Source organism: Myotis daubentonii, chromosome 14, assembly GCF_963259705.1.
Source record: "Myotis daubentonii chromosome 14, mMyoDau2.1, whole genome shotgun sequence".
Taxonomy (NCBI): domain Eukaryota; kingdom Metazoa; phylum Chordata; class Mammalia; order Chiroptera; family Vespertilionidae; genus Myotis; species Myotis daubentonii.
Genome location: NC_081853.1, coordinates 16,630,103 through 16,657,724, shown reverse-complemented (window position 1 = coordinate 16,657,724; position 27,622 = coordinate 16,630,103). Strand labels below are relative to the sequence as shown.

Sequence of the window (27,622 nt, the reverse complement as noted above, 5' to 3'; positions counted from 1 at the left end):
CTCAGCTGAAAGATACCAGAGACCCAGCTGAGGTGGAAAGGCCGGAAGGCTCTCTGTTGGCCAACAATACCGTTTCGGAGCTCAAAGTCAACATCTGCTCCACGCTGAGCCAATGCATTGCCAGATAGCCATAAAAAGGGGTAGCGGTGGACACAGGCTTTGCTCTTGCTCCCGCGTTCATCAGTCATTAGCGCTCGGCTTTGTTAAACACAGTGAACATCATGTTTTCACCATGAGTCTGGTTCTGCTATTTCCTGGCTAGTGGGCAACCAAAGCCTCAGGCCCCTTGACCGTGGCTGCCTTAAGAAAGAACATGGTATCATATCCTGACCCTGGCACATCATAAGGCCGGCTACCAGGTGAATTAAATTGGGAAATATAAATTAAAGCACTTTGTGGACATTACAAGCATATATAAATATAACTGGACCCACCACCCCTGTTAGTCTCATTTGATAGTTTGTTACTATCATAACAAGCTATTTGATTTTGCACTGCAATCAAGGGCAAAAGGGTGTGTGAGAAAAGAACCCGGTACTGCATAAAACCATCCTTAGACATTTGAGCATCGCTGGGCTGTGGGAGACTGGAGTTTATTCAGACCTTTCTTGTAGAAGCTGAAGCAATTTTTTTTGAAAGCTCTTGTTCTGCAAGGAGGCAGCTCTCCGAATCTGAGTGTGTGCAGGGTACATTTGAGAATGTTTCCAATTCCCCCTCCTCGGCTGTTTCTTTATCTTCAGAGTGTGGCGAGGGCCTGGAGTGTGTGAGTCAAACATGATCCTTATTGCATCAGTTCCAGAAAAGAAGAGAGGCAACGGTGTTTAGCGATAGAAAATGGATTTCCCTGCTCTGAGATGTTTCAGGGTTGGCCACCTCCTTTCAATGGGGGAGCTACGGCGCTGCCTCGTAGACAAATGTGAGCGGATTAGAGCAGCGAGTTGAAAAGGAATCAAGCTGCCGATGTTGCCAAGATGAGCTACATCTACAAGCTGGGGAGTGCAGGCTGTGTCTGAACACCCGTGCTGACTCAAAAGATACTGCCACAAATCTCTTAATGAGACCCTAATACTGCAAACAAGGTTTAAAACTAAGAGGAATCAGTAAAAAGGGGGAGAAACCTTTACCCCAAATAGAGTAAGACTGGAATTGTCAATTAGGCTCAAATCTCCTGTAAGGAAAAATCCTTTATTAACAGGAGGATCCTGATGCATTAAGTAGCTCTGCCTCTTTCCCATCCGCGATGGCCCTACCTGGCAGGTTTATCGACTCGTGCCCGCCTGTGCTTACAGGTGAGGAATTAACATCACACCCGGATTTAAGAGATTTGGCAATGACCTGCTCATCTGCAGAGCCAGCCTCCCAAAGGCTGTCACCCCCACCCGCCTGCATGCTCTTCTGTGGCTTGTAATGGTTGGGTGAGCATGTAACTGCTCTAGAGGAAGGAGCGGTTAAATACCTCCCACCGCAGCTCAGACATTTGTCCGCATTTCCTTCTCTACCTGTGGCCTCACAGAGAGCCAGGGCAGGGCCACTCCAGAGTTCCTGCTCTTATACACAGGCAAGCAAATGCCTGCCACCTCTTTCCCGATGCTCAGAAATCACATATGCCTTCTGGCTCGTGTTTGAGTAGCTTTGGGGATTTTTAGTAGTCTTCCAGGGATAAAGGAAAAAGTAACATCCGAGTTATCTTTCTATGTCAAGTACTTAAGAAAGTTGGAAATGCAGCATCTTTTCAATCAACTCTATGATAAAAAAAAAGTCTCATAAAAGGGGCAAGTAACACAGGAAAAAAACAACTTATAACAATGTGTGGTGAGGGATGTTAACTAAACTTATTCTGGTGATCATTTCACAATACATACACATAGCAAATCATTATGTTGTAAAACTAAAAATAATTCAATGTTAAATGTCAAGTATAATTACATTTTAAAAAATTAAGTAGTCCTGGCCAGTATGGCTCAGTGGATAGAGTGTCAGCCTGTAGACTGAAGGGTCCTGGGTTCAATTCATGCCCGGGTTTCGGGCTGGATCCCCAATAGGGGACGTGCAAGAGGCAGCTAATCAATGATTCTCTCTCATCATTGATGTGTCTATCTTTCTCTCCTTCCCCCTTCTTCTCTGAAATCAATAAAAAAAAATTTAAAAAAATTAATTGATTTTTTTAAAGGAAAGAAAACAGGCAAGTGGCTCACAATATTTATTTCAAAATGTACCCAGGATATCTTGGGTTCTCGTTGGCAGGACTGGCCCAGAATGGGAACAGGTGACATCTCTGAACCCTTCTCCCATCTGTAAGCATCAGCCCAACAAGAGGTCTCTTCAGGGGTTTTTAAATTTGGCATCTGCACATGAAGCCAAAACCCAAGGCTTCTTCCAAGGAGTGGGTCAGGAAGTTAGATTTGCGATGCAAAAACAAACAAACAAAAACCCCAAACAAAAACAAACTCTGTTGTCCCTGTTGTCTGTGAATCAGGCAAGCGTCAGTCATCCTGGCTTGGATGGGAAATGGATATTAAAAGCCTAACACATGTCATTTTTCTTATTAGATTACTGGCATGGGAAGCTAACATTTTCTGAGTGTTTTTTTTTTACCCAGTTGTTCTGTAATGATACTCTAGTAAGCTCTGATACATGGTAAGTTTTCTTATATGCAGGAAATGTGAAAATGTATTTACACATACACACACATATATATGTATATATAATGTATATTCAAACATGCACTCCGGGGAAGTTAGGGAGAGAAATTTCTAGTTAAACATGATCTTGAGAAATTCTTCCATATGTGGAAAAGTCCTCAGTTCATCTGACATATAGCGATACATACATATACACACTCAGGACACTGTGTATACATTTATCCCACATTCATTTAACCTCAAAACATAAAATAAATTTTTTTCTTCCCAAAGCAAAAGCTAGGCATAACAACTTTATATACAGAATCCATCTTCTGGGGGCCATGAAGCAAGTGAAACCCCTGGTCTGTTTGTTAGAATTCAAAGGGCTGCACTTTGGCTAATCTGCGGTGCCCAGAGAGCAGGGCATCCATCACAAGCCCAGCCCAACACTTCAGGAGGAGGGGCCTAGGGTCGGTGTGGAACCAGGGCCTGGAGTTGGCTTACTGAGATGTAATGGGGTCCGGGGAGGGGCTGCTGTGACCCCTTCGTTTTCCTGGTGGACCATGAGATTCCACCAACTCCTCATTGACCAAACATAAAATGCAGGCCCCTGGGAGGGGGAGAAAAGCAGGGAAGTGGTTTGCCTCACAGTCTGGGGCCAAAAAATACACGTGGCTTGAAATATTGTCAGCGGACTAGAGCTACCACCTCACAGAGGTCCTGACTGTGGCGATGGCTGGGCATTCCCCTCGTCTGGGAATTCTCTGCAGGACACTGACCGATTCTACCTGAGAGCAGGTACCCGGACTCAGGTGTGTGCAGTGTGGACAATGGTGGCAGGGAGAGTGGGTAAGAACCCTGCGTTTATTTTCTGAGTTGACTTTACCTTATGGCTCTTTTGCCTGTGGGAAAAGGGGAGAGGGTCTCAAAACCAAGGTAACCAGGGGGAGGTGCGGGAAGCCACACTGCGTCTGGCACAAGGACAATAGGGATAGAGAAGAATAAAGGGGGACAGGTGAAATGGGGGGAAAGTGAGAGGAATACAGTCACAAAACAGAGAAATGGAAATAAAGAAAATAAAAGCTGAGGCAAGTGGAAAAAAGAAACAGGATTAACATTTACTATAATTTAGTGGGAAAGAGGAAAGCACATTTGCACTAGAGGAAAATTTGCTATTACAGCCATGCAACCAAATTAATACATTTGGTTGCACAAATGCATACAGACTAACATCCAGAGAGGCTGCGCCAGTGTACGGAGCCCAGGCACTCAGGTCCTCATTTTGGGCCTGTTGATTTTCAGGGTGTGACCCTGGATAACAAACAACCTCTCTGAGCTCCAGGGTTTTGTTGTTTTTTATCTGGAAATTCTTTTCTTTACCCTGGAGATACTTCCCTCTGCCCTTCCTAGTTCCCAGAGGTGCTGAGGAAACAATGTCCTCTACAGGCGTTGATGTGACACTACATGCCGGACAGGTGTGGCTGTGCTTTGCCATATGAAAAAAGAGTATGAACGACATATCAATTATCAGTTAAAAAAATACTATGCCTTCATGCTCCCTGATGTTAGCTCTTCCTTAGAAGTAGGATTTCTAGAAGTAAAATGTGAAACGTCACTTTCAAATGGGGTCCAAAAATCTCCCGGTAGTGACCATGCCTTGAGCTTCCCAACTCCCCTCGGGGAGCATTTCATTCCAAGGAAGGAGAGAGGAGAGGTGAGTTCTGGGCTTGTCAGTGACCACACGCTGTGGGGTTCCCAGCCCCAAATGTTTAGGCTCTTTGCCATTTGGGGGCTCTACACATTAGATTCAGAGGGGCAGATGCTTTAGCAAGTGGAAGTGACACCGAGATCCAGGACCTTAAAGGCGCAATCTCCAACCCAAAACCCAAGCACAGAAATGCGAGTCCTGGACTCAAAGGGCGGCTGAACGAGACCCGGCATTGTGCGTTGGCTGGAGTGTGGGTTCACTCTGAGGGTATGTTTTTTTTTTTTTTTAAATCTACAGGTTAGCTCATACCTGGGAGCCACTGGAAGGAAATTAATAAAATATGACTTTTTTTGGAATAATGAAAATCATATGATGCCTGGAAAAAGGACTTGGCATCATAGATAAGGCAAGGAAAGATACTACAGAAAATAACAGGTGATACTGATGGCGACAGGCACACAGGGCACTGAGAAGTTGAGTTTCCACTTAGCTTTTCTAAAATCAGTCTTGGCACCTTCACTGAAAATAAAATCACTAATGTGTCCCCAGCCTGGTCCTTACTGTTCCTGAAAGCTCCCCAGCAGCTTGTCACAGGAAATATTTGTTGTCTGTCCTTGTGTTCACTTCCTGGTTGGAAGGATTTCCTGAGGCTTTCTGGGATTGTGTGAATGTTCCACTTGGACATATTCAATGACTATGGCCATCCTGGGGGGTCTCACAGGGCACACTGATGGCTAACTGCTCCTTTCTCGGCCACTGGACTGCCACAGCCCCCTGATTCCTCTTACATGTCCTCCAAACCCTCCTTCCCCTCATCACACTCATTTCAAATCCCTGAGGGCCTGTGTGTTTATTATTATCCTTGCTTTCCTGGGCCCTCATCCTTAGAATGGCTTCCTTAGTTCAGACCTATTGGGCTTTGGGTGGGATAACCATTCTCGGGTGCTATACCTTTGAAAAAGGCATCCCAGGAAGCAAATGAAAGGGGCACCCTCGTTTCCTGCTATGCCAAGCACAGGGGAAATTGCTTTCGCCTTAGATGAAAAATACTGCTGGAAACGAGATCAGCCATGTTTTAAACTGGATCGTCTCCTTCTACACCTGATACTCTGAGAACAGTATTTCTCAGAGCACAGATGTTACTAGGAAAGAAAAAACAAAGATTCTACGATCAAATAAATCTGGGAAATGCTGGATTAAATAAAATTGGAGAGCTTTCTTTCTTATATGACTTTTTCGATCCTTTGATCTGCAAATTGCACCAAGATTCTCCAAGGTTGAGTTATAATATGCAACACTTTCCCGAAATTCTCTGCCCACTGAATCTCTGTTTCAAGACTTTCCTCATGGGACTAATGTTCCAAAGTTACTTTGGGAAATGCTAGTCTAGACTTATAACCCTTGGATTCAGTTTCTCCCGAGGAGAAAGCAAAACCATAGTGAAGGAGAGAGCGACTGGGAAGAAATGGAAAAAGAATCTAATTTTGCAAGCCTGGCAATACTTAAATTGAATTTCCTAAGGAAAAATGAATTTCTCTGGAAAAGTAGCAAAGTGGCTGACTTTTTATATTTCTTCATTTTCATGTTCTGATCCCTTAATAAACCTCAGAAGACAATGTCAACATTGGCAGGCCCTCTTCCCGAAGACAGTGATGGTCAACCTTCGGGGCACAGGAAAGTCGGGGCTACAAGATTGATGGGAAGGGAATTGGGAATCCTGGAAGCGTTACCTTCCTGTTAAGTCAGTTCAGTGAACATGGGTCCATTACGGACATTTAGTTCAAATCTCATTCATATCATCCATGATTTAGACTCCAGTGTTGTCGCACACTGATAGAAGTCTGTCACACTCTCTGGAGAAGTAACTCCACTTCATGCGTATTAGCATATATGCTTACACAATTATGTGTAGAGTTCACAATCAATTGGGACAGGCTTCCCAGCCTTTTAAGGCTATTACTCTCTGGGACTTCAATTTATAACAATGCATATATTGATATAAGAGTTTTTGATGATTATGATTCTCAAATCTTCAGTATAGAGTGAGCGTCATTTCCCTAGACCTCAGACAGCTCGTCCAAAAGGGCATCATTGTCACTGGGGTCAGCTCCTCATACCAGGTCCTTGCTTAGCTCTCCTCTTCTAACTGAAAATGTGCAACAAAGGAGCCTACTGCTTTGCTGACTCATCTTCCTAACAGTAGCAATGAGAAAGGTGTGTCCGAGGTCCTGATGACATACCTTAGCCACACTCCTCAAGGAATGCTAGCTCTTCTGGAAAGGGCCCCCACCCCCGAGCCATGATTCTGCCCTATGACAACCGCTTGTGTCAATGGACAAACATAAAAGGGTCAACCAAGCACACAAGTACTCTAGTTTCTGATTAAAGACCTCTGGGAAAGTAGCAAGAGATAACTTTTGCAAGAAAAAGCATTCTTAAGGCAGATAAATTTGATCTGGTGCCCTGCTGGTAGCAGGACATGTTAGCATACATGTCTCCATGATGAAAAAAGCCTGTTTGCTATCCCACCAGGTCCTTGTGCAATCAACTCCCCCAGTTTGGCTCTAAATTCTTCTTTATGCCCCTATGATGCTTTCTATTCCTGTCTCTCTGGGCGGGGGGTGGGGGGAGGGAGCCCACTTTTCGCACTAATAAAACCTCACACTCACCTTTCATGGGGGAAGGTTGAGGAGCAAAGTGTAGAGACCAGGAATGAGAATGAAGAGATGTGGTTAGCAGGATGCCAGTTACACTGGGGCAAGTGAGGGTGGTGGTGGTGGTTGTGGGGGATGGGAAATGAATAAATAAAACCAAATCAAACTAAAACCACAGTCACACAAGATAATGACAGAAAAATAATATCCCTTTCCACTTTGCTGATCTCCAAATTGAGAACCATTTCTAGCTAATGACATTCACTGGCGCCTTTCTGTACTTGGCCTCAGAAACTGACAAGCCCTGTGTGTGAACACCTTCTGCAGGTGTTCTGAAAAAGACATTCCGAAGTAACCCACCAGCAGACACTGAGCCAGCAATAGGTTGCGTATCTACGAAAGAAGAAAGAAGGGAGGAAAGAACATGCATAACATAAACAAGAACAGACAAAACCTCGAGGTGTCTGAGGGCAAATGGTTCCCAGTACAAGGGTGGGGCCAACCTTGGATTGGGGTTAGGGGACCTCCCTGTTGGAGCTACCTCACTACAAGCCCTAGGGAGCCCTTATATGTTGTAAACTATACAAATGGCTCCCCCTGGGGTTGTGCTCCTGGTAAAATATCTTGGACACTTGTAATCTTAACTTCTCTTTTGGGATGCGAGTGGTATGAAGTGAGAATAAAACAGAGCCATCTGAAAACCCCCCACAAAGCTTTGGGAGCATATTAAGCATCCTTTCCTCCAACAAACAATTAAAACCCTCCTCTCACAGGTCATTCCAAGTCCATCCCTCACATATTCAAAAATACATAACAAAGGCATACACACTTGTTGAGATGCTTCTATCCCATCACCTCTGCCTCCATCCCTCTTGAAATTACCATCTAAGTTATACCAGGATCATAAAGGGAAGGTCCTAATACAATCAAGGCGGAAATACTGCTAATATTGACTCTATCATCCTGCATCAAATTTAATCATTTCCATGAAACTCACCTTCAAGAGTTTTAATACTAAATGCTGTAAATGGTTTTTGCATTTGGTGGGTGAATGTAAAATAGTTTTAAAAATCACAGGAGATTCTTGTATTTGTCAATCCATCTTTTCACTTGCTTTACTGAGTCAAGGGATAAGATGGGGTCCAAGTCAGAGAAACCAGACCCTGTGACGTCACTGGTTGAAATGCAAGCAACACAGATTTCTCTTCATGTCATTTCACCCCACTGCTACTTTGCATCACTAAGGAATTTTCTAGGAAACTGCTCAGCAAACTCAAGGCCTCTCTGGTTGCCGAGCTCATGGAAACAAAGTGCTTTCTCTTAAAACTTAAAAAGACATTCCGAAGTAACCACCAGTAGATACGAAGCTGGCAATAGGCTGCATGTCTATGAAAGAAGAAAGGAGGGCAGGCAAGAAAATGCATAACATAAACAAGAACAGACAAAACCTTGAGGAGGAAGGAGAAAGGAAAACATTTAGATTCCTTGAGTGATGGAAATAAATACCAAAGCTATTAGTTTCAGTTCAAAGAACGTATCACTTTATGCTGTTTATTATTTCTCGAGGATGATTTATTTTATCTTAAAATATCCAAAGGGGAGAAGGGGTCCTGGAGGTAAATGCAAGGGAACTGACCTGGTCGGGAGAGGGCCTGTGATTAGAATGCTGCGACCTCCCAGGAGACCGGTGGTGGTGGTGGTGGTGGTGGTGGTGGTGGTAGTGGTGATCCTCATCGTAGTTGTCCGCCATCAGCTTCATCCTGTTCTGGGTCTGTGCAGAGCAAAAGCCAGGGAAGACTCTGTCAGGAGTGAGAAGCCCAGCCAAAGACACCCAGGGCATCATTATAGCACCTAGAGGGTTCCCTTTGCTCCTAATCCACAAGTTTTCATTTGCAGGCACATTGGGACTTAAAAAGGAATGCATCACGCTTTGGTGAAAGAGGCTTTGCCACACCCTTGATGCTGCCTGGTCCTTGGATCTGCATTTGTAGATGTAACTGTACTTCCCCACATGGTTTAAAGGGGGAAAGGATGAACTCGTCCAAAGGTGCTTTGTTTTACGTTGTCAAGCGATCACAGAGACCCAGAGTAAGCTTGCCACCACAGACTGCCAACAATCACATCCTACGCTCTAGAGCAAGCGAGACAAGGAAGCCCTGCATGAAAAGATGGGAGAGGACCGGGTGGAGACACGGAGCCACAGACAAACAACGGTCTTGAGAGACAAGGCAGGAAATCCACTCAAGGGCTGCCAAACGCAAAAACACTAATGGAGATGGTTTGTTGCTATGATGACTTCTGGCGAAAAAGAGCACTCTATGAGGTGGGGGGAAACTGGGCAAAAGGACCACAGTTGACGGAGAAGAACTGACCACTGCAATTTACTCCCCACTGTGATTGGCACAGGAGGCAAGCCCCAGGTGTCACAGTGAAACCCCCAGGGCCACAGGATTGTTTTATTGTCTTGTTTCACTATGCAGGGCAATAACATACCAGCGATGAATTGACCTAACAGGGTCACAGAATCTAGAAAAATGTCTAAAAGGCAGATAAAAATATCTAACCCAGAAAGCTTACAAAGATGGGTTTAGAGATAAGACTAACTGGGTTCAAGTCCTGCTGCACTTCTCTGCTGGTTTATTTGAGTTAACTATTTCTAAGACTCAACAATTTCCTCAACTCTGAAATGGGAGGGAGAGTGCCGCCCTCTCTATGGTGAACCTGGCACAATAGGGACTTGCAAAAAAGGCAAATGCCGTTATTATTGTTGTTGTTTACTGTAAGGCACTTCTTTTTTTAAAAAATATTTTTTATTTCTCTTTACAGAGAGAGAGGAAGGGAGAGGGAGAGAAAGAGAGAAACAACCACCAGCTGCCTCCTGCCTGTTTCCACTGGGGATGGAGCCCATAACCCCGGCATGTGCCTGACTGGGAATTGAACCAGCAACCATTAGATGTATATGATGACGCCCAAGCAACTGAGCCACATTGGCCAGGGCACCACTTCTCCTTCTTGATCCGTGTTTCCTTTGCCTGAGACACCTCCCACAGACATCTTCCCTCACCTCTAACTTGTGTGTCTGGCTAACTCACAGCCTTTTCCTGAACCCAACCTTGAGGCCAGGTGATGTGTGCCTCCTACTTACCACCACTCTGTACCCACAGACTTATCTATCCATCTGTTGGTAGACTCGGGGCTGTTTCTCTCGTCTGCCTCTCCCCAGAATCCAGCCCAGGGTCTACACAGTGTAGATATTCTATGCCTGTTGCTGTAATGCCTGGCTGAAGGAAAGAAGGGGGCCATGACTCTGAGGGAGGCTGCCACTCTAGAGGCAAGCTGCACCCTTGTTTCAGCCAGAGGAGGTCACTGAGAGGGGAGGCTCTCTCATGAATCACCTAACAATCTCACTGGTAGCTTGAGATGACGACCAGCCATCAGCACTTTAAGAGAGCTGGACGTCGGAGGTTGGCAGAACTGCCAACTAGTGGGAATTTTATTATGTGATATAAATAATGCTCTGATAATAATTCTGGACCTCACACAGTGTATTCTTGTAGTTTTTTCCACCCACAATCTAACTTACCCTCAAAACTTTCCTGGGACATATTATTACTCTCTTCCTCTGTAGCTAGAAAATCAAGGCATCGATTTCAGCCCCCAGAGCCTCTTTCTTGACATAGGGCTTGGAGGTTTTCTGGGCCCTCCAATTCTGAATCGTTAGGCTTTTCCCCTTGCCCCGCTGTTAGCAAAAATGGCAAACAGCTGAACAGGTAGAAACCGCTTCCCATAAATGTTTCGATTCTGTTAAGTCTTGGAAACACCTCACATCCCAGTTCTACCTGCCAAAGAATGTCTCATGATTCACGCATTCCGTTTTTTTAAAATGTGTACAATATTTGAATGGCCCCAGAGTAGATGTAAAAAATGCATTATATGGATGAAATTAATAAAATTAGAGGGAAAGATCCACCTAACAATTAAATTGGAAATCCCAGACAACCTTTGGCAGCTGATAGCATGTCTGTCCTTCACTCACCCACTGACAGTATCAGAAGACCCAATGGACAAGGCACGTCTTGCGAGAAATACTAGTAGAAGTTCAGTTGCCAACTAAGTCCTGAGCTCTCCCAGATCTCCCTTATTTGGCCAACCCTGGTACAGGAGATGCTGAAATTCAGCGTTCACACCTAAAATTCCAGTATTGTCAGGAGCCTGTGACTTTTGAACTTGTGAACTAATAAATCTGGAATTGTGTCTTCCAATAGAATTCTGGGGCCTAAAGGGAGCTATAAGATCTGCTCTGGCCAATAAGGAAGGGACTTGCCCAAGAATGAACGATGGAGCCTAAATGAACAAATAATAATGGCTATTGTAAATATCATAATGTTCTTATCCTTTGGGGAAGCTCCTGTGATTTTATGAGATTATTTTCTTACCAGTGACAAGCCTAAAGTTCCCTACCTTTGAACTGTATCCCATAAAAGAATGTACAAGCTAAACAAGATGCTATATGCAGCCCTAAATGTGTCTGCTGAAATGAGGTGTTGGAGAGTAGGCATGTCATGGGATAAAGACTGTAAATGAATGATGTCATCTTTCCAATTTGGTGCTGAAATATAAATAAACCACATTGTTCATGTGAATACCAGATCTGGGGGAAATGTACACAGAGCAATTGTGAGCGGAAGAGGCTTCTTTTGATTAGTCTGGGCTGAAAGAGAAGAGTGTGAAACGGAGATGAAAAATGAGAGTTTGGCCTGATACTCTAGACTACTTTTATTTATCTTGCTTGTAACATATCCCCTAAACTGTGAGCGATTTCTTACAGGCTGGTTGCTAGTTTTCCTTCTGTAACAAAGTTTGGCCAATCCTGCTTGCTTAATTGTCAGATTAGAAATGAAGCTCCTTTAATTTTTTAAATCTACACTCCCTATCTTCATTACTATCCAACTGTACTTGTTTCCTAACACGCCAAGAATGGTCGGGAAGGATAGGAAGCCATGAACAAGACTCCCTAAAGGCTGATGGGTGGGGAGGGGGGGGAGGAGGGGAAAAACTGAAGAAAAGAGTAGCAAGCCTTGGACCAAGGATATTATTCATTCAAATAACTTCAGACACGTTTACTGGGTGATCCCATGCATAACGGTTCATATCCCTGTCGCCATCAGCGAACACGCGGTGCCTACCACGAAGCCTTACACAGTAAATCTGGGCCGTCACAGTTGCATTCCCAGGAAAACTAATATAAAGTTGGAGAGGGTAGCTTCCCCCTGCTCTGCACTTGGGAACTCATGGACTCACTTAGCAATCTACTGAAGCCCGTTTTTATTTCCTTTCCAGTGTCTACCAAATGGCTGACCTGACACTTTTGCTTTTGGCTAACCGTGTTTATTGGTTTTACGATATTATGTCATGGCTGCTGAAACCAATCTAATCAGATTTCATTTTCTACTTCCCTTTTCTTCCAGGCGCCACCTTATTTCTCCAGGGCAATAGGATCCTAACAGCTCTCCTGCTGGACTCTTGCTTTCCATCGAGCACAATCTGGAGCCAGAGTGACCTCAGACCCACTGACTCGCTGGCTTCAAGCTCCTCACAGGCTCCCACGGCCTCAGGAAAAGAGCCCAGCTCCTCCGCAGCTTACAAGGCTCTTGGGGGGTGACTGCCGTTCACTTCCCAGCCTCACCACTCATCCCCTCTCCCAGGCCCTGGGACATGTGGTCTCTGTTCTGTCATGTTGCCATCCTCTACCTTCACCTGAATTATACCCTTTGGTTCTTCTGCTCTTAGCTTCGACACCATCACTTCCAGCAATGCCTTCCCCAAGCCTGCCTCAAAAGGGAGTGAGTGCTCATCCACTGCCCTCCCAGAGTCCTGTGCCCTCCTTCAACCTCTCAGTCATCACAGCACTTACCTCAGTGAATGGTAAATAACCATGTGCTTTCTTGGCTTCCTCTACCACTAGGTTGAAAATCTCTCGAGGCAAACACTACGCCAAATTACTCTCGTACTCAACACCTGACCCAGAGTCAGGTGTATTAGTAGTAATAAGTGTGTGTTGAATATATGTAGGAATGGATGAAGAAATGAATGGAAAGGGCATAGACTGCTTTGGAACAAATGAAAGAAAAAATACACAATTAGGGTCTATGATGGGCCAGTTGACTATGTAACCCCCCATGTAATAGTTTAACTTTCCCTGTTGTATATTTGTTTTTGGTTGTTGTTGTTCTTAGACATGGGGAGAGCAAGATAAATGTTCTTTTTCAAGAAATATTCTATTCTTTAGTAAAATGGATCCAGTGAGATACTCCATGATGTCCCCAGTTTCTTGCCTCATTAATAATGAAGGGTTTGGAGGTGTTATGGGGTTCATTTCCTTACTATACCCTAGCCTTTGAAAGAGCAGGGGCCGCTAGAACACTTTTGTTAGCACCAAAGTCAACCATGGAAAACTGAAACTTTCTCCATTAACGAAAATCCTGATGAACACCATCTGTGAAAAGGTGCCATATATTCCATCTCTCTTGACATTTCTGAAGAGTTTATCCAAGGAGCCCTTGAAACAAAATGAAAATCCTTGATTGACTAGTAATAGACTCAATAGCTTAATGGCAATATGTAGCTATAAAAGTGTAATATTAAAACTGCCTTTAAAATATTTTAGCAAGGTGGCAATAACAAACTATGCTTTGATCAGTCATCTGGATCAAGTTAACAATAAAACCTTCATGAATGTGGTTTTAAATAAGAAAAAATATATAAGATCTGTTGCTATGGGATATGGAGATAATACCATACAATAGCAATTACACTTTACTCTATCAGATTTTCTTTTCTCCCTCTTTCTTTCCAGAAAGATCCAAAATAGTCCAGAACTATTCTACTGATCTTATTTTTGCTAATTCAGAGCAAGGTCAACAGTTCTTATCTCTGAGTAAAAGATGGAGAAACCAGCTAACAAGAGACAACGAGGAAGGGAGGGATTTTCTGAACATCACCAGGCCCACAGGGCAATGAATCCTGAGAGTGGGCCTAGGTTCCAAGGCTTGGGCCACTCTTGGAGGATGAAGTGGGAGGATAAAGCAGCTATCAGGAGAATATGCCGCGTTGGGGACTATATGAGAGTAAGAATCACTGATGGAAAAGATTCTACTGAGGACACTGCGCAGAAATTCATTCAACACTCACTGAACTTCCGCAACCACAAAGACAGTGAGTGCAATTTGTGCCAGGCTAAGTGCTTGACCAGTATGCTTTTGTCAAATCCTTGCCTTTGAGGTAGCCATTCTTATGAGGAAACCAAACCCATGATTGCTCAGCTAGTAAGTTAAAGGACAGGACTTAAATCCAGGTTTCTGACTGCACAGTCCTACAGTGTGATATGAATTATCAGAAGACTGACTACAACACAATATGGGAAGGAAATCAAGAGGGAAGGGACTGGTTTGCATCAGGGGTGGGGAATGTCTGGCCCACGGGCAGTATAAGGCCCGCAAAAGCATTTGGTCTGGCCCTGCCAAGGCAACAGTAGGCGGGACTCGAAATTCAATAAATGTAGGAGCTTTTTTGATAGCAACATAAATTTATATTAAGTGGCCCTAACCGGTTTGGCTCAGCAGATAGAGCGTCGGCCTGCAGACTCAAGGGTCCCTGGTTCGATTCCGGTCAAGGGCATGTACCTTGGTTGCGGGCACATCCCCAGTGGGGAGTGTGCAGGAGGCAGCTGATGGATGTTTCTCTCTCATCGATGTTTCTGACTCTCTATCCCTCTCCCTTCCTCTCTGTAAAAATCAATAAAATATATTTAAAAAAATTATATTAAGTAAATTATAGTAAGCAAATGATGTTATAAATATCCAAATGGCCCTTAGCAGTAAAAGGGTTCCTCACCCCTAGTTTACATGAATGTCTAGAGGCAGAAGGAATCCCCTCCTCGCTGAGGACAGGGGAATCCAATAAGTCTCCATGGGTCAGGTGCCCTGTGAGCTAAGATTTGAAAGTTGGCGTGGATATGGGTATAAGGAAAAGTGGGCTGGAGAGATGCCATGGTAAACTTACTTTCTAATCGCCTTGAAAGGAAACCCAGGTCAATATGGTATATATGTGTGTGTGTGTGTGTGTGTGTGTGTGTGTGTGTACCTACGCTGCTTTCTTCATTGCTTTATTGGATGTGGAAAGAGCAGAAAACATATTTGAGATAATTCACTTTCTTATTTCTCAAAAGCACTTTTCAACTTGGGTCATTTTGGAAGGAATTTAGGACAGCCATAGCCATATACTCATATGCTCACACTTGTCAAACTATGACATTTCTGGGAAAAATGCACCAGTCTCTTGACATTTATGCTTTCACAGATATCTACACAATCCACTGCTTTTGCATCAGCCCCATTTCAAAAAATTCATCTGACCTCTCCCAACTCAGTCAGCCGATCAGTTCTACAACCAAACAGAACATTGATGAAACTCTGACTCCCAGCTTTGTTGAAGGCACCTCCCTTAGTCCTTATTTATAGACAGAAAATTAGTAGGTCACCAAGGAGGGTTCGGCTGCTATTTTTGTACCTACTCTTTATGTAGCCTTATTTTATTTTAATTGTTAAGAGAATGTCAGTGCCTCTCCACAGCCCCTTGTTCTACCCTGGAGGCCACCTGCAGCTTGAACAGAGACTCTCAGATGTGCTGCTGTCTTCCCATCTCAGCACCCTGCATCTCCCTCTGCCTGAGGTCTTCCTCTGGCCACAGGTGCAGGCTTGGCCAGGGAACAGGGCAGACCAGAAGTGTTGGGGAGCTCACGTCCTCAGAACAACTCTTGATGTGAGGGAGGGAGGTAAGGAATAAATAACCAGCATCCTCGCTCCTACTGGGAAAACGCTACAGTGTGTTCGGGAATGTCCCAGTAGGTCCTCAGCAGGGTGCAGGCCTATTGGTGATAACAGAAACCTGCCCACAGTGTTCCTTTTTTTACCTTTTCCCTTCCCTGTCTCACTTCTCCATTTTTTCACCATGCTTCTTGGGACCACTATCCAAATAAACCACCTGCTCCAAATTGTTGTCTCTGGATTTGTTTTTGTGGGAATCCCAGCTCAAACCCTTGTTGAATGATGGACAAGCTTGTGCCTAACTTTTGTATCAGACTAACGTTCCTGTGACTACCAGGCCTTTCCATGCTCAGCTCTTGAGATTTCCCATCACCTCCGGAGACAGATGGGAAGTGACATGGGCCTGGCCCTAATTCTTTTTCTGCCAAATATGCACTCTGAGACTCAGAATGAACCACTTTTCTATGAGTCTCTGTCCCTGAAACAGAGGTAAATGGGAGAGATAGGGTAGAGTGTCTTTAGCATGAACCAAACTCCATATGGATAGATACTGGTCTGCTGTTCTTATTCCTGACTTCACATTTTGTGGAGGTTTTCTTCCTCCCTCCCTCCCTCCCTCCCTCCCTCCCTCCCTCCCTCCCTTCTTTCTTCTTCTTTCTTTCTTTCTTTCTTTCTTTCTTTCTTTCTTTCTTTCTTTCTTTCTTTCTTTCTTTCTTTCTTTCTTTCTTTCTTTCTTTCTTTCTTTCTTTCTTTCTTTCCTTCCTTCCTTCCTTCCTTCCTTCCTTCCTTCCTTCCTTCCTTCCTTCCTTTTTCTGATAAAATCAGGGGAAAGAAATTTTTCTGGCAAACAACTTCCTGCTGCTACTTTAGAAACCTGAGGAATTCCACAAGGGGTGATGGACAACACCTGTCACCAGGGGCATCACCACTTCTGTTGTGCAATCAGCCAGCGCAAACCGTGGGGGGGCGGGGGGGAAGTTATTTGTAGAGAGAATTCTATGTGCTCTGCTGATTAGTGTGGAGATTAGGATCTCGAATAGTGGCAGAATGAAGACTGGCACTGTGAGAGGGAGCAACCTGCAAACATCAACAATAACAACCAATGCTTGCCTAGCCCTTCATCCTGTCATCTCAGGGAGTCAGTCCCACCAACCTGCGATGTAGGCTGGAGAGGGCTATCGTCAGAATCTTTAATAGCTGCTATGACAGAGGCAGAAACTCCTAAGAACCAAGAGTGACTCAAAAATATCTGCCCCGAATATCAGCCCTACACAGAGGCTGTTATTATCCCGCTGTAGAGATGAAGACACTGAGGCTTGGAAAGACTGAGAAACTTGCCAAAGATCACACTCCTAGCAGACTTGGGACTATCATTCCAAAGCTTCCTAATTAACTACTGTACCCTGGTGCTCAGATTCATAAAGACTAACCCCTCATAAAAAAAAAAGTAAGATTGATCTGGAAATGGGCCCCGACTCTCTGGACAGTGGCCCCAGTTGGAGCTGAGAAGAGAAGAAGCTCACTTTGATTTTAAAATGCGATGTGAAAAGGATGGAACTCAGACACATTATAAATCTTGATCAAGTCCCAAGGGAGTCCAAGTTGGTGACCTCTCCTAATACAAACTCAATCGTCATTACTGCCATCCATATTAATTTTGAATGCTCCAACCAACGAGACAGTTTCGAACACATCAGCAATCAGACAAACAAGGACTTTCTAACATCCCACACACCTCATGATGGTGGGGTCTGGGGGAAGGGAAGGCCCCAGAAGTTTCCACCCCAAAGTTACTCAGTTAAGCACAGGTCTGTTTAATTAAGTAGTGGGCAGCACATGCTATACTTAGCTTTTAAACACTTGTAAAGTCCTCTTCATTCATTTATCTTACTTGTCACTGACAAGCTCTTCAAGGACTGTAACAGTATGCAGAGCATGAAGAGCCTGGGTAAACAACACATATTTTATGTGGAGTCTAAACTGTTTCAACTCGGAGAGTCAATAGCGGGTCTCTGAAAAAGTCCCAGACTCTCCCAACAACCGAGGGTGCGTTCTGAGCATGGTTTATGAGGAGCTTCTTTAGAAAGGGAGCTTCAAAATCAAATCCCAATTTTTTAACTAAAAGGGGGGAAAAAAGAAAGGAAAAGGGGGAGGCCAAGAAGATAGGAAAGGAGGGACTAAGGGAGGGAGGAAAAAGAAGAAAAAAGAAAAGAGAGGAGGTAAGAGTTCAGCCGGCGTGGATCAGTGGTTAAGCATAGACCTATGAATCAAGAGGTCACAGTTCGATTCCCAATCAAGGCACATGCCCAGGTAGTGGGCCCAATCCCCAGTGTGGGGCATGCATGAGGTAGCCAATCAATGATTCTCATTATTGATGTTTCTCTCTCTCTCTGTCTGCCTTCCTTTCTGAAATCAATAAAAACATTTTTTTTTTAAAGAGAGGAGGTAAGAAGGAAAAAGGGAAGGCTGTTTGTGAGCATTGGAATTCAGCTCTAAAACTGGGCTGACAAGGGAAGGAAAGTTCTTCATTCATTCCATTGGTACCCTCAATAAATGTTTACTACACTGGCCTAGCCAGAGCTGGTATCACCCAATCATCTCCTCAGACAATGAATTAAAACAAAACAAAACAAAACACCGCAGGGTATGGCCTAACAGAATGGGCTGCTGGACACTGACAATGTCGTTGCCTACTCATCGGAGAACTTAGAGCAGTTGGTAGCCTAGCAGCACCTCAGGAAGGGACACAGAGAGTCATGGCTAGGAAGAGAAGTGTCCACATACCTGGACTGATTCACAGGGAGTAAGCGGACTTTTAATAGCTATGGATTGACTGTGCAATGTATTTGAATAAATTAGAATGAGCACAACTGAGCATGCATAGAAAGCATGTCATAGGGCATGGAAAGCATCGTGATGGTGGTTCTCAAAATGACAGAAGCTTGAGACACTCATCAGAAGGAAAGAGCTAAGCAACTGGGAATGGCCTTGCAAACAGCAGAGACCGGACATTCAGAGCAGCCCAGGGAGAATGAATGGGCCTGAGCTGGAACTGTCCGAGGCCGGGAGGACGTTCTCCCTCTGGGGCTGCGACCTCAGCACGGAAATGGGGCCAGTGAAACCTGGGCCTGCTCCCAGTTCTGAAGCTGAGTGGAAGGGCACAAATCCAAGACCTCCTCGGCACCTCACCTCCCTCAAAACAAACAAATGACAACAAAAGCAGGAGAGACAGGAGGGTGTGAGCAATGCAAAACATGTGGTGGGGCTGCTGGCCCTGCAGCACTGAGAGAACCCCAGGGAGAGGGGCGGTGAGACCATGAGTGGAGGTTTGGCAGGAAGGAGGGGGCCTGGCAGCTGGGGGAGTGAGAGGCAGACAGGAGAGACAGCAAGGGCCCTGGACAGAGAACAAACCCCTCTCCCAGCTGCTTTCACACTTGGGTGAAACAATTGGAGAAAATGTAAACACCCTCATTAGTCGTTTTCCAATCAGTTGAAAAACAAATGGGAAGAGAGAAATGGCAGTGGAGTGTCCCAAATACCAAATCTATGAAACATTCCCCCAGGCGTCTGTCTACCTTCTCCTTGGGCTGCTGGCCATGCTGCCCTCCCTGTGTTTGGATTTCCATGCCTTTACTGGCTTTAAATGGGATAACCTAGGACCAGTTCAGTTCTACAGGGAAGGAAAGTCTGCCCACATATTCCACTCTGGATAGAAGATCTCCACGAACCCTCCGGAGACACACAAACAAGACAGATATATCATTTACCGCCGCTTCTCCTGTGGAAACTCACCCCAAGAAGAGGCAAAGTGGGACTCTTGGGCGTGGGGAGCTGACAGAAATCCAAGTGTCAGAAAGGATGAAATTACATTCGAATTCCATCTGGAAATGCCCAGTGTGTTGAATCACACTGCTTTTTCACGAACCCTTCCCAACATATCAGATTAAATTCATCAATGGATACACATTGAAAATTAATTTCTCTTGGTTTCCTGCTTAAGGTAGAATCCAAAAAGTCTCATTTTCTATGACCCTGCAGTTGAAACAGTGTTAAGTATAAAACATCCAAATGTATTTACATTTGAAACTGCACAAAAACAGATATGAAATATGTTTCTTCAGAGCACTAGGAGAAGTTGAGGTGATTTTCTCAAAGACTCCTGAGGATTTCAGGGACTATCTCAAGTCTCTCTCCTACAAATGAGGATTGGCTAGGTTAGAATGATCCAGATGCACACCGTGTTGGTTCTAGGCCACACCTTAAAACAATGAATCCAAGCTCCCTATTTCACAGGAGAGCCTGAGGCTCCAAGGGGCTGAAGGTTGGTCACAAACCCAAGAGAAAGCCCCAGATACCTGCCTATGAGTCAGGTCCGGCCCTCCCCTGCCCCTGGCTGTCTTCCCATTTGATTGGCATGCGCAGACAAGTCCACCTGCCCACGACCAGGAACACCAAGCCCACCTCATGTCTTTCACATTGCATTCCAAAGCACTGTGGTATTCATTTCCATCTTGCAGTCTGAACAGCATCAAACACCTAATCATTTTGGTCTCAATGTCTACAGATAAGTTACGGAATTTTCCATTTTCTTTCAGATAGGAGCCTTGGTTCTCTACCACAAGTACTGATTTAACTTTATGTTTCTTCTTCTATCTATAACACCAATAAGTTTTTCATTCTAAAAAGCATACATCCTATCTATGAAATATTAAATAGTGCAAAATACTTTATTTAATAAAAAAGTTATTCCCTTTCCTTCCATCCCAATAGCCACTCTCATTGCTAAGATTTTCTCCCAGTCTTTCTGGAAAATTTTATGCATAGTCAAGCACACACACACACACACACACACACACACACACGCGCGCGCGCGCGCGCGCGCACACACACACGCACACACGTGCACACACAACCTTTAAAAATGAAATGTCTAATATGTCTCAGACATCTTTCCATATCAAGATCCTGTTTGACTACCTCATTTTTAATGGATACATATTATTCCAGTCTATGCATATATTCTCATTATTTATAAGTCTGATGTACTAAAATAGTAGGCCGGAAACTTTGTTTATTTTTTTAATTGATTTAGAGGGAGAGGAAGAGAGAAAGAAATTTTTTTTATTGATTTGTTGTTCCACTTATTTATGCATTCATTGGTTGTATGTGCCCTCACTGGGGATTGAACCCACAACCTTGGCATATCGGGGTGATGCTCTAACCAGCTGAACTAACTGGCCAGGGCCTCTTTGTTTATTTTGTTCAAAGATGTATCCCAAGCACCTAAAACATTGTCTGGCACATAGTTAATGTTTACTGAATAAATGAATGAATGAATGAGTGAGTGAATGAATGATGGACACTTAGGTCATTTCCAATTTTTCATTATTCCAACAATGCTTCAGAGAACACTTCCCCAAAGGAAAGCTTTGCCTGTCCTCATGAACTTGTTTTCAACAAGGATGGATGCTTAAACATATAATAGCTGTTTCTATAATGTGCTAAATAAAGAGATTTGGGAGAGTTCCCTGGATAGAGTATACATATTTTAAACTTTGAAAGATATCACCAAATTTCCCTTCAAAAATGCTGGCCAACTTCCAGTCTGCGCCTCTTCCCTTATACTGTGCCAACACGGAGTCTATTCAAATTCTTTAATCTTCAAAAATCTGATACATGGAATACTGCAACCCATTCACATTTCCCCAGTTATAATTTGAGACTGAGCATCTTTTCAGTCATTTATTGGCCATTTCCATTTCACTATCTGTGAATCTCCTTTAATGTCCTTTAGTCCATCTGGGAGGGGGAAGGCGTGGGAGGTTTTTTTCTTACTGTGCGTGAGAATAATTGTATAGATAAAGAGAGCAGTGAGCTGCTTTGGGGAAGTAAAAGTGGGAAGAGAGCAAGTAAAAGCAGGCTAAGTGGAAACAGGAAACTGTGCACAGACTGGATAGATTTGAAGAGGCCTCGATCAATGGAACACATTAACATCTGAAATGTCACTGCAGTGGGAGAGAGAAAGAGAGAAGCGGGAGCTAGTTGGTGTGCTGCGATGCAACAGAGCCAGCTCTTTCCTTTGGTGCCACAGCCCTAGCAGGTGGTGGTTATAGGTGAACCATGAGCAGGAGAAGTAAAATTATGCTTTACTTCTCTGCAAAAGATTTTTGTTTTTTTTTCAAAGCCTGGGTCATTCATGGGAGAGTATTGAGCCTGTAAATGCCACTCAACATGCATGTGTTAGTGGAAAGAACCTCGTCCAGCCTTCTTACCCAAACAGGACTTCCTGTGCAGCTGTCCTGGTGGACGCATTATCACAGGAGAAGGAAAACTTAACCTCTTATGAGGCATGCATTAAATGGCCCTAACTGACATATTTTGAGCTTTGGCTGCCATCTCAGTCTACCTGTCCTAATTCTGCCTTGTTGAAGGTGCCCAGGTTTTGAGACATTTAAGTACAGCTATGCCCATGATCTTGAGCTTATCTAGCCTAACCATTGTATACTCTTGACTGGTCATTCTCCACTTCTCCTAGTCCCTGCTCTGGACCCCATCACATATGGGGTCATCACAATGTGTCAGGGCTTCTCTTAGAGAATAATTCCCTAAACAGGGTCTGAATGCAAATCTTTACATGTATCCTTCCCTGCACTAAACACAACTTTACAATAATTAATATACTCCACCCTGCATTGATTTCTTAGCATCTGCTGTGTCTCAATGACTCGTTGTTAGATATTCAATTAATTAAATGCATAACCTGGTGGCCAGTTTCCCAGCCATTCACACACACAATCTCACACACACACACACACACACACACACACACACACACACACACCAGAATTTTAATTTTAAGTATAAGTTTCATTCTTTTCCTTACTGCATATTTACTTTAGACTTATCCTAACTAAATTTGGGTTTATAGTTTCATTCTGCTGAGGTATTTCTCAGTTCTAATGATGTCTCCCATTGTTTTATATCCTCAGCTTTGAAGCATCACACTTTCTAAGGCTGCATATACAATTGACCTTTGAACAACACAGGTTTGAACTGCACGGGTTCACTTATATGCCAATTTCCCCTGTAATTTACAGGCATCCCTCCCTATCTCTGGGCTTGGTATCCATGGATTCAAACCAACTGAGAATCAAAAGGAGTGTTTTCCGTTTACCAGGATACAGAGGGTCAGCTGTATGCATCCTTCTACACCATTTTATACAGGAACTTCAGCATCCTCACGTCTTGTCATTTGTGGGGGTCCTGGAACCAGCTTCCTGTGGACACTGAGGGGCAGATGTGGCCAAGTTTTTAGGGGAGCCAATGGTTCTGCACAAATTTTCTACTGCCCTGGGGTCGGCACCACTAACATCTGTGCTGTTCAACTGTAATCGGGTCTGTGCTCATTCCGGAAGGACAGAGCACAGTGCCTCTGCCAACCTCCCCATGAGGGGACAGGATTCCCTAGTCAACCTGCTAGGATGGAGGTGTTCATTCCACTGTAAACCCATCTTGCTGAACCACCATTCAGTCCAAATCTTTCTATTTGGTAAAAGAAAATGAATAAAAAATACGTGTGTGTGTGTGTGTGTGTGTGTGTGTGTGTGTGTGTGTGTGTGTGAATTTGTTGTGTCGGATGCCTAGCGGAAGCCCCGGTGCCTGTGCCTCAGCCGGCCATCCCCTGCCCCGCCCTACATTAACCTCATGAAAAGCCAAAGTGAGCTCAGCATTAGTTAATTTTAGTGAACAAATAGAGGATTTCGGTAATTGCTGATTTTAGTGCAGCTTCATGAATGCATTTGTCGCTTAGACATTTAGAGGCAAAGTTCCGGAGGCAGGTAAAATTCAGAAAAGCTACGAAAATGGAAAGTTAATTTCCCGATTCTTCAGATGCTTTCATCCTGTTGGCAGGATGGTGAACTGGAACATGTTTTCTCAAGGGCAATTTGGCACTAAGTACTAAAACTCAAACTATGCACGCCCTGGGGTCCGGCAACCTCCTCCTGAAAAGAAAGCTGGACCGGTACACAGGGATGAAAAAGATAAAAAGACATTCACTGGGATGCCGATCCCAGTAGCAATTAATGAGAAGTAAATAAAAGGTCCATACATCTGGATTTTGTTTAACAAGTTACTGAATATCCATTATTCATAAAAATAGAATCCTCAGAAGCCATTTGAGAGTGACAGATATTCTGCCCTGGCTGGGTGGCTCAGTTGGTTCGGCATCGACCAGAAAGGTTGCCGGTTTGATTCCCAGTCAGGACACATGCCCAGGCTGCGAGCATGATCTCCAGTAGGGGGTGTGCAGGAGGCAGCAATCAATGTTTCACTCTAACATTGATATTTTTCTCTCTCTCCCTCTCCCTCTCCCTTCCTCTCTCTCGAAAAAAAAAAATCTTAAAAATAAAGAGTGATGGATATTTATATTTATTAAAAGGAAAAAGTATAACATATGTAGATGAATTCCTGGAAGTAGTAGATGATAGTAAAACAACATGTTCCTACAAAATAATATAAATATCTACATAAACATATATATAAATATTTCCATACTAGTACATACATAAATGTATGCATGCATATGTGAATATGTGAGAAAGACCCAGAAAGATAAACACAAAATGTTAATGGTTATTGCTGGGTGCTTGGATTTCATGGAATTTATATTCTCCTTTATTCCTTTCCACATTTCTTGAATAGTCAATGAAAGAAAATAATAACAAAACAATAAAAATGTTCTTGGCTCCATATACAAAAATGCTGAGCTACTAGTACAGATTACTTCTGAAATTAGAAGGAAATGGTGTTGAAATCCTTTCAGTTCAGGGCAGGGACTCTGAGACTGGCCTTGGTGTGCTTGGACTCCTGCAGTCTTTCCTGTTGACCTGCAGCAGCCCAGGATTAAACGAACCCTGCTTTAAGGCCACAGCTCTCCTCCCTCCAGCTTGATCCTCTAAAGTCCTTGTTACTCTGAACAATCAGCATCAACAATCTCCCTGTAGCCTAGTGAGCTCACACAGTAACTTCTTCCGCCAGAAGGGGCAGTAAACAAACCTGGGCCTTTTCAAATACTGAGGAATGCGAGTACCTCACAGGGCAGTGAGAGCCGTGGCCGTGGCTGTGCACCACAGCTGGATGGAAACGGAGAGGCTCCAAAGTCCCTGTCAGGCTCAGAACCAATACATTGGTGCCAAATTCAAGTCCTCCCCCAGGAGCCCCAGGGCCCTCAGCTGGATCAAGTCACTGTCCATCTGAGTTTTGCATCATGGGCCAAAGATTGGGAGTATCTCTTTGCTGGGTCTTTTCAAGTTGAGAGAGTTAATAGTACAGCTTCAAGTTCAGGAAATATCTTGTAATAATACAGTGTTTGCAGTAATGTATAGGCTAAAGTCATGCAAAAAATATTTGTCTCATTCCCACACACTGAACTTGGTAATTATATAGGAGTTTGGACATTAAGGACCCAGACATAAAGGAGTAGGTTAAAAGCATAATTATGGCTCAGAAAGAGCATGTGCCTGGGGACATTTCAGGCCTACTCCACAAAATAAGAAAAAATAGAAAATAGCACCCAAAATCAGGTAGTAGTCTCTCTCTCTCTCTCTCTCTCTCTCTCTCTCTGAAATAACCCATTAAAAGAATAATGATTATTTAGGAATAGACATGAGTTGGAAATAGGTAGCAAATAGGGCCTTTAGCTCTGGGATTTTGATATTAATGGCCCAAAGGACTTCTAGTTCCTGAAGCTTTCAGGGCACTGTTTGAAAATTAAACTACAGAGGAAACAGACTGCAGATCCCCATGTCTCACAGACTGTATAATTGAAGGGAGCTGTTATTTCATCCTCGGTATGGCTGGGGTGGAGGTGCATTAATGAAAGGCCCAGATCATCCCTGACCAACTACTCTTAAAATGCAGAAAACAAGAACAAGCCCCAAGGTGCCCACGACTCAGCCAACTCAGGGCAAGCTCCACGCGTAGAAATGACCTAGCCACCGAATCTCAGAAGCCATTTTATCATTCATAAAACATGCTGGTTTTAACCTGCTTCCTGTTGACAGTTTTCATATCATACTCCCCCTGAATACACAGTGGCTCCCCATGGTCAGAGAGGAACAGTTCAGTCGCCAGGTAAGGCCAAACTCTACCTTTCCTTCTGAACAATCTACCTCCTTCCAGCCTCCTTCATAAAAACTCTCCCCAAATATGGCCTGTCTGTAACCCAACAGGCACACAGATTCATCTCTACCCTAGCCAGAAAGGATCCCTCCCTACTAAACCAGGCCCTACAACATCCATCACAGCTGGGTTCAAAATGGATCTCATTAAGATAAATTCCATAACTGAAAGTGTCCTGGAGAGTGAGGAAAACTAGAAGTGGGATCAGAGGGCCTGGGTCAAACGGTCAAAGTTAGGCCACTTTATAGCTGTTTAATGACCAGCAAAATATTTTCAACCTCTCTGGTTTTGTGCACAGGGCATCTGCAGGTACCTGAGCACAGTCTGTAGCTTCTGATTCCTTTTTATAGCCCTGGAATGCCTGGACCAGGGTTCGGACCCTCTTCGTGCTCAATAGGGTCTGTTGACCAACTGTCTCTCTTACCCATTATCATTGTGCGCCCTGTGCTGACAGGTTTATCTCTACTCCAGCCCTCACCCTGCTACATGGTCCTGTGACCACCTTTTCTTGTCACAGTTGCAGCTCAAAGATACCCCAATTCTTGCTATTTATTTCCAGTTGACATTTCTGCATTGCAAGGCTGTCTAGAGAGAGAGAGAGAGGAGACATTTGGTGACACAATGATTTCCACCTTTGGAGGTTGATGACTTCCTTCATTAGAGCAGTGCCTCCAGAATCCTGGCTATCAATCAGACCCGTTGACTTCTGGTGTCTCTCCCCTAAGATGCTGACCATGCAGGTGGAAAGGCTGGCCCTGGAGTTGGCATTTAATGAAAGCGGGGAAGAAGCACACCAGGCCATTCAAAGCACAGCCAAGTTTAGCTGCAGTTGCTATAACTATTTTGAAAATTAAGATACATGTAAATTGCTTTTGAGAATTTTGCCATGAGATAGCCAGAAACACTAGAGAGAACTGGAAGTTCAAATAATAATCTCTATCCTTTTTACTATTCTTTCCTTTTATTTTCCGCTTTCATTTGTGACCTTCTTCCTCTGAATGGATAGGGCATAGCACTAAGCCTTTGGGAGTTCCGTGCCGGGGATCACTGAAGCTGAGAAAGGGTCCCTGTTTCTTGCCCTCCCCTCTCAGTAGCCCTTGCTGATCAGAAAAGGGTCCCTTCTACCTCCTTTTCATGTTTTCTCTCTTCCTCCTCAGCACTGGGAGCCTTTCTTGCCTGTAAAGATATTGGTAAGGTGGGTATGGAAACCAGCATGAGATAGACCGGCTCTGCCCCCGAAGGAGTGTGCGGTTTTTGGTTGGTTTGTTCCAGAAGCTCTTTCTTTGTGATTTCATCACTGTGAAAGGTCTGCGAAACACCCTCACACCCTGCAATCCACCAGGAGGATATTGCTTTACCTGGAGGAAGAGACCCCTGCATTCCCAGAACTTTCCTTTGCAGTCTCTGAGATCCACAGAAAACAAAATATAATAAACAAACAAACGAATGAATCAACAAACGAACACTAGAAGTGACACCCAAGTAACTTCAGCTGGTTCAAGGTAAGGAGAACAATCTCCTACAAATCAATCAACGGACTGAGCAGATGCTGTGCTGCTTCCTTGATCCCTATCTGGATTCCCAGAGTTCCACGGAACATTCCAGAAGTAATTTGGCCTTTGTGCGCAG

General features: G+C 44.1%; 1 protein-coding gene across 4 annotated transcripts in view; it reads right to left on the bottom strand.

The window, feature by feature from the left end:
• ERC2 (ELKS/RAB6-interacting/CAST family member 2) overlaps positions 1-27,622 on the bottom strand; it is a 906,943-nt gene that overhangs the window by 178,746 nt on the left and 700,575 nt on the right. For all 4 annotated transcript variants that reach the window (XM_059663256.1, XM_059663255.1, XM_059663257.1 and 1 more), the window contains one exon: positions 8,623-8,757. In XM_059663256.1, the coding sequence (XP_059519239.1) occupies positions 8,623-8,757 (135 nt within the window). The remainder of the gene's footprint in view (positions 1-8,622; positions 8,758-27,622) is intronic.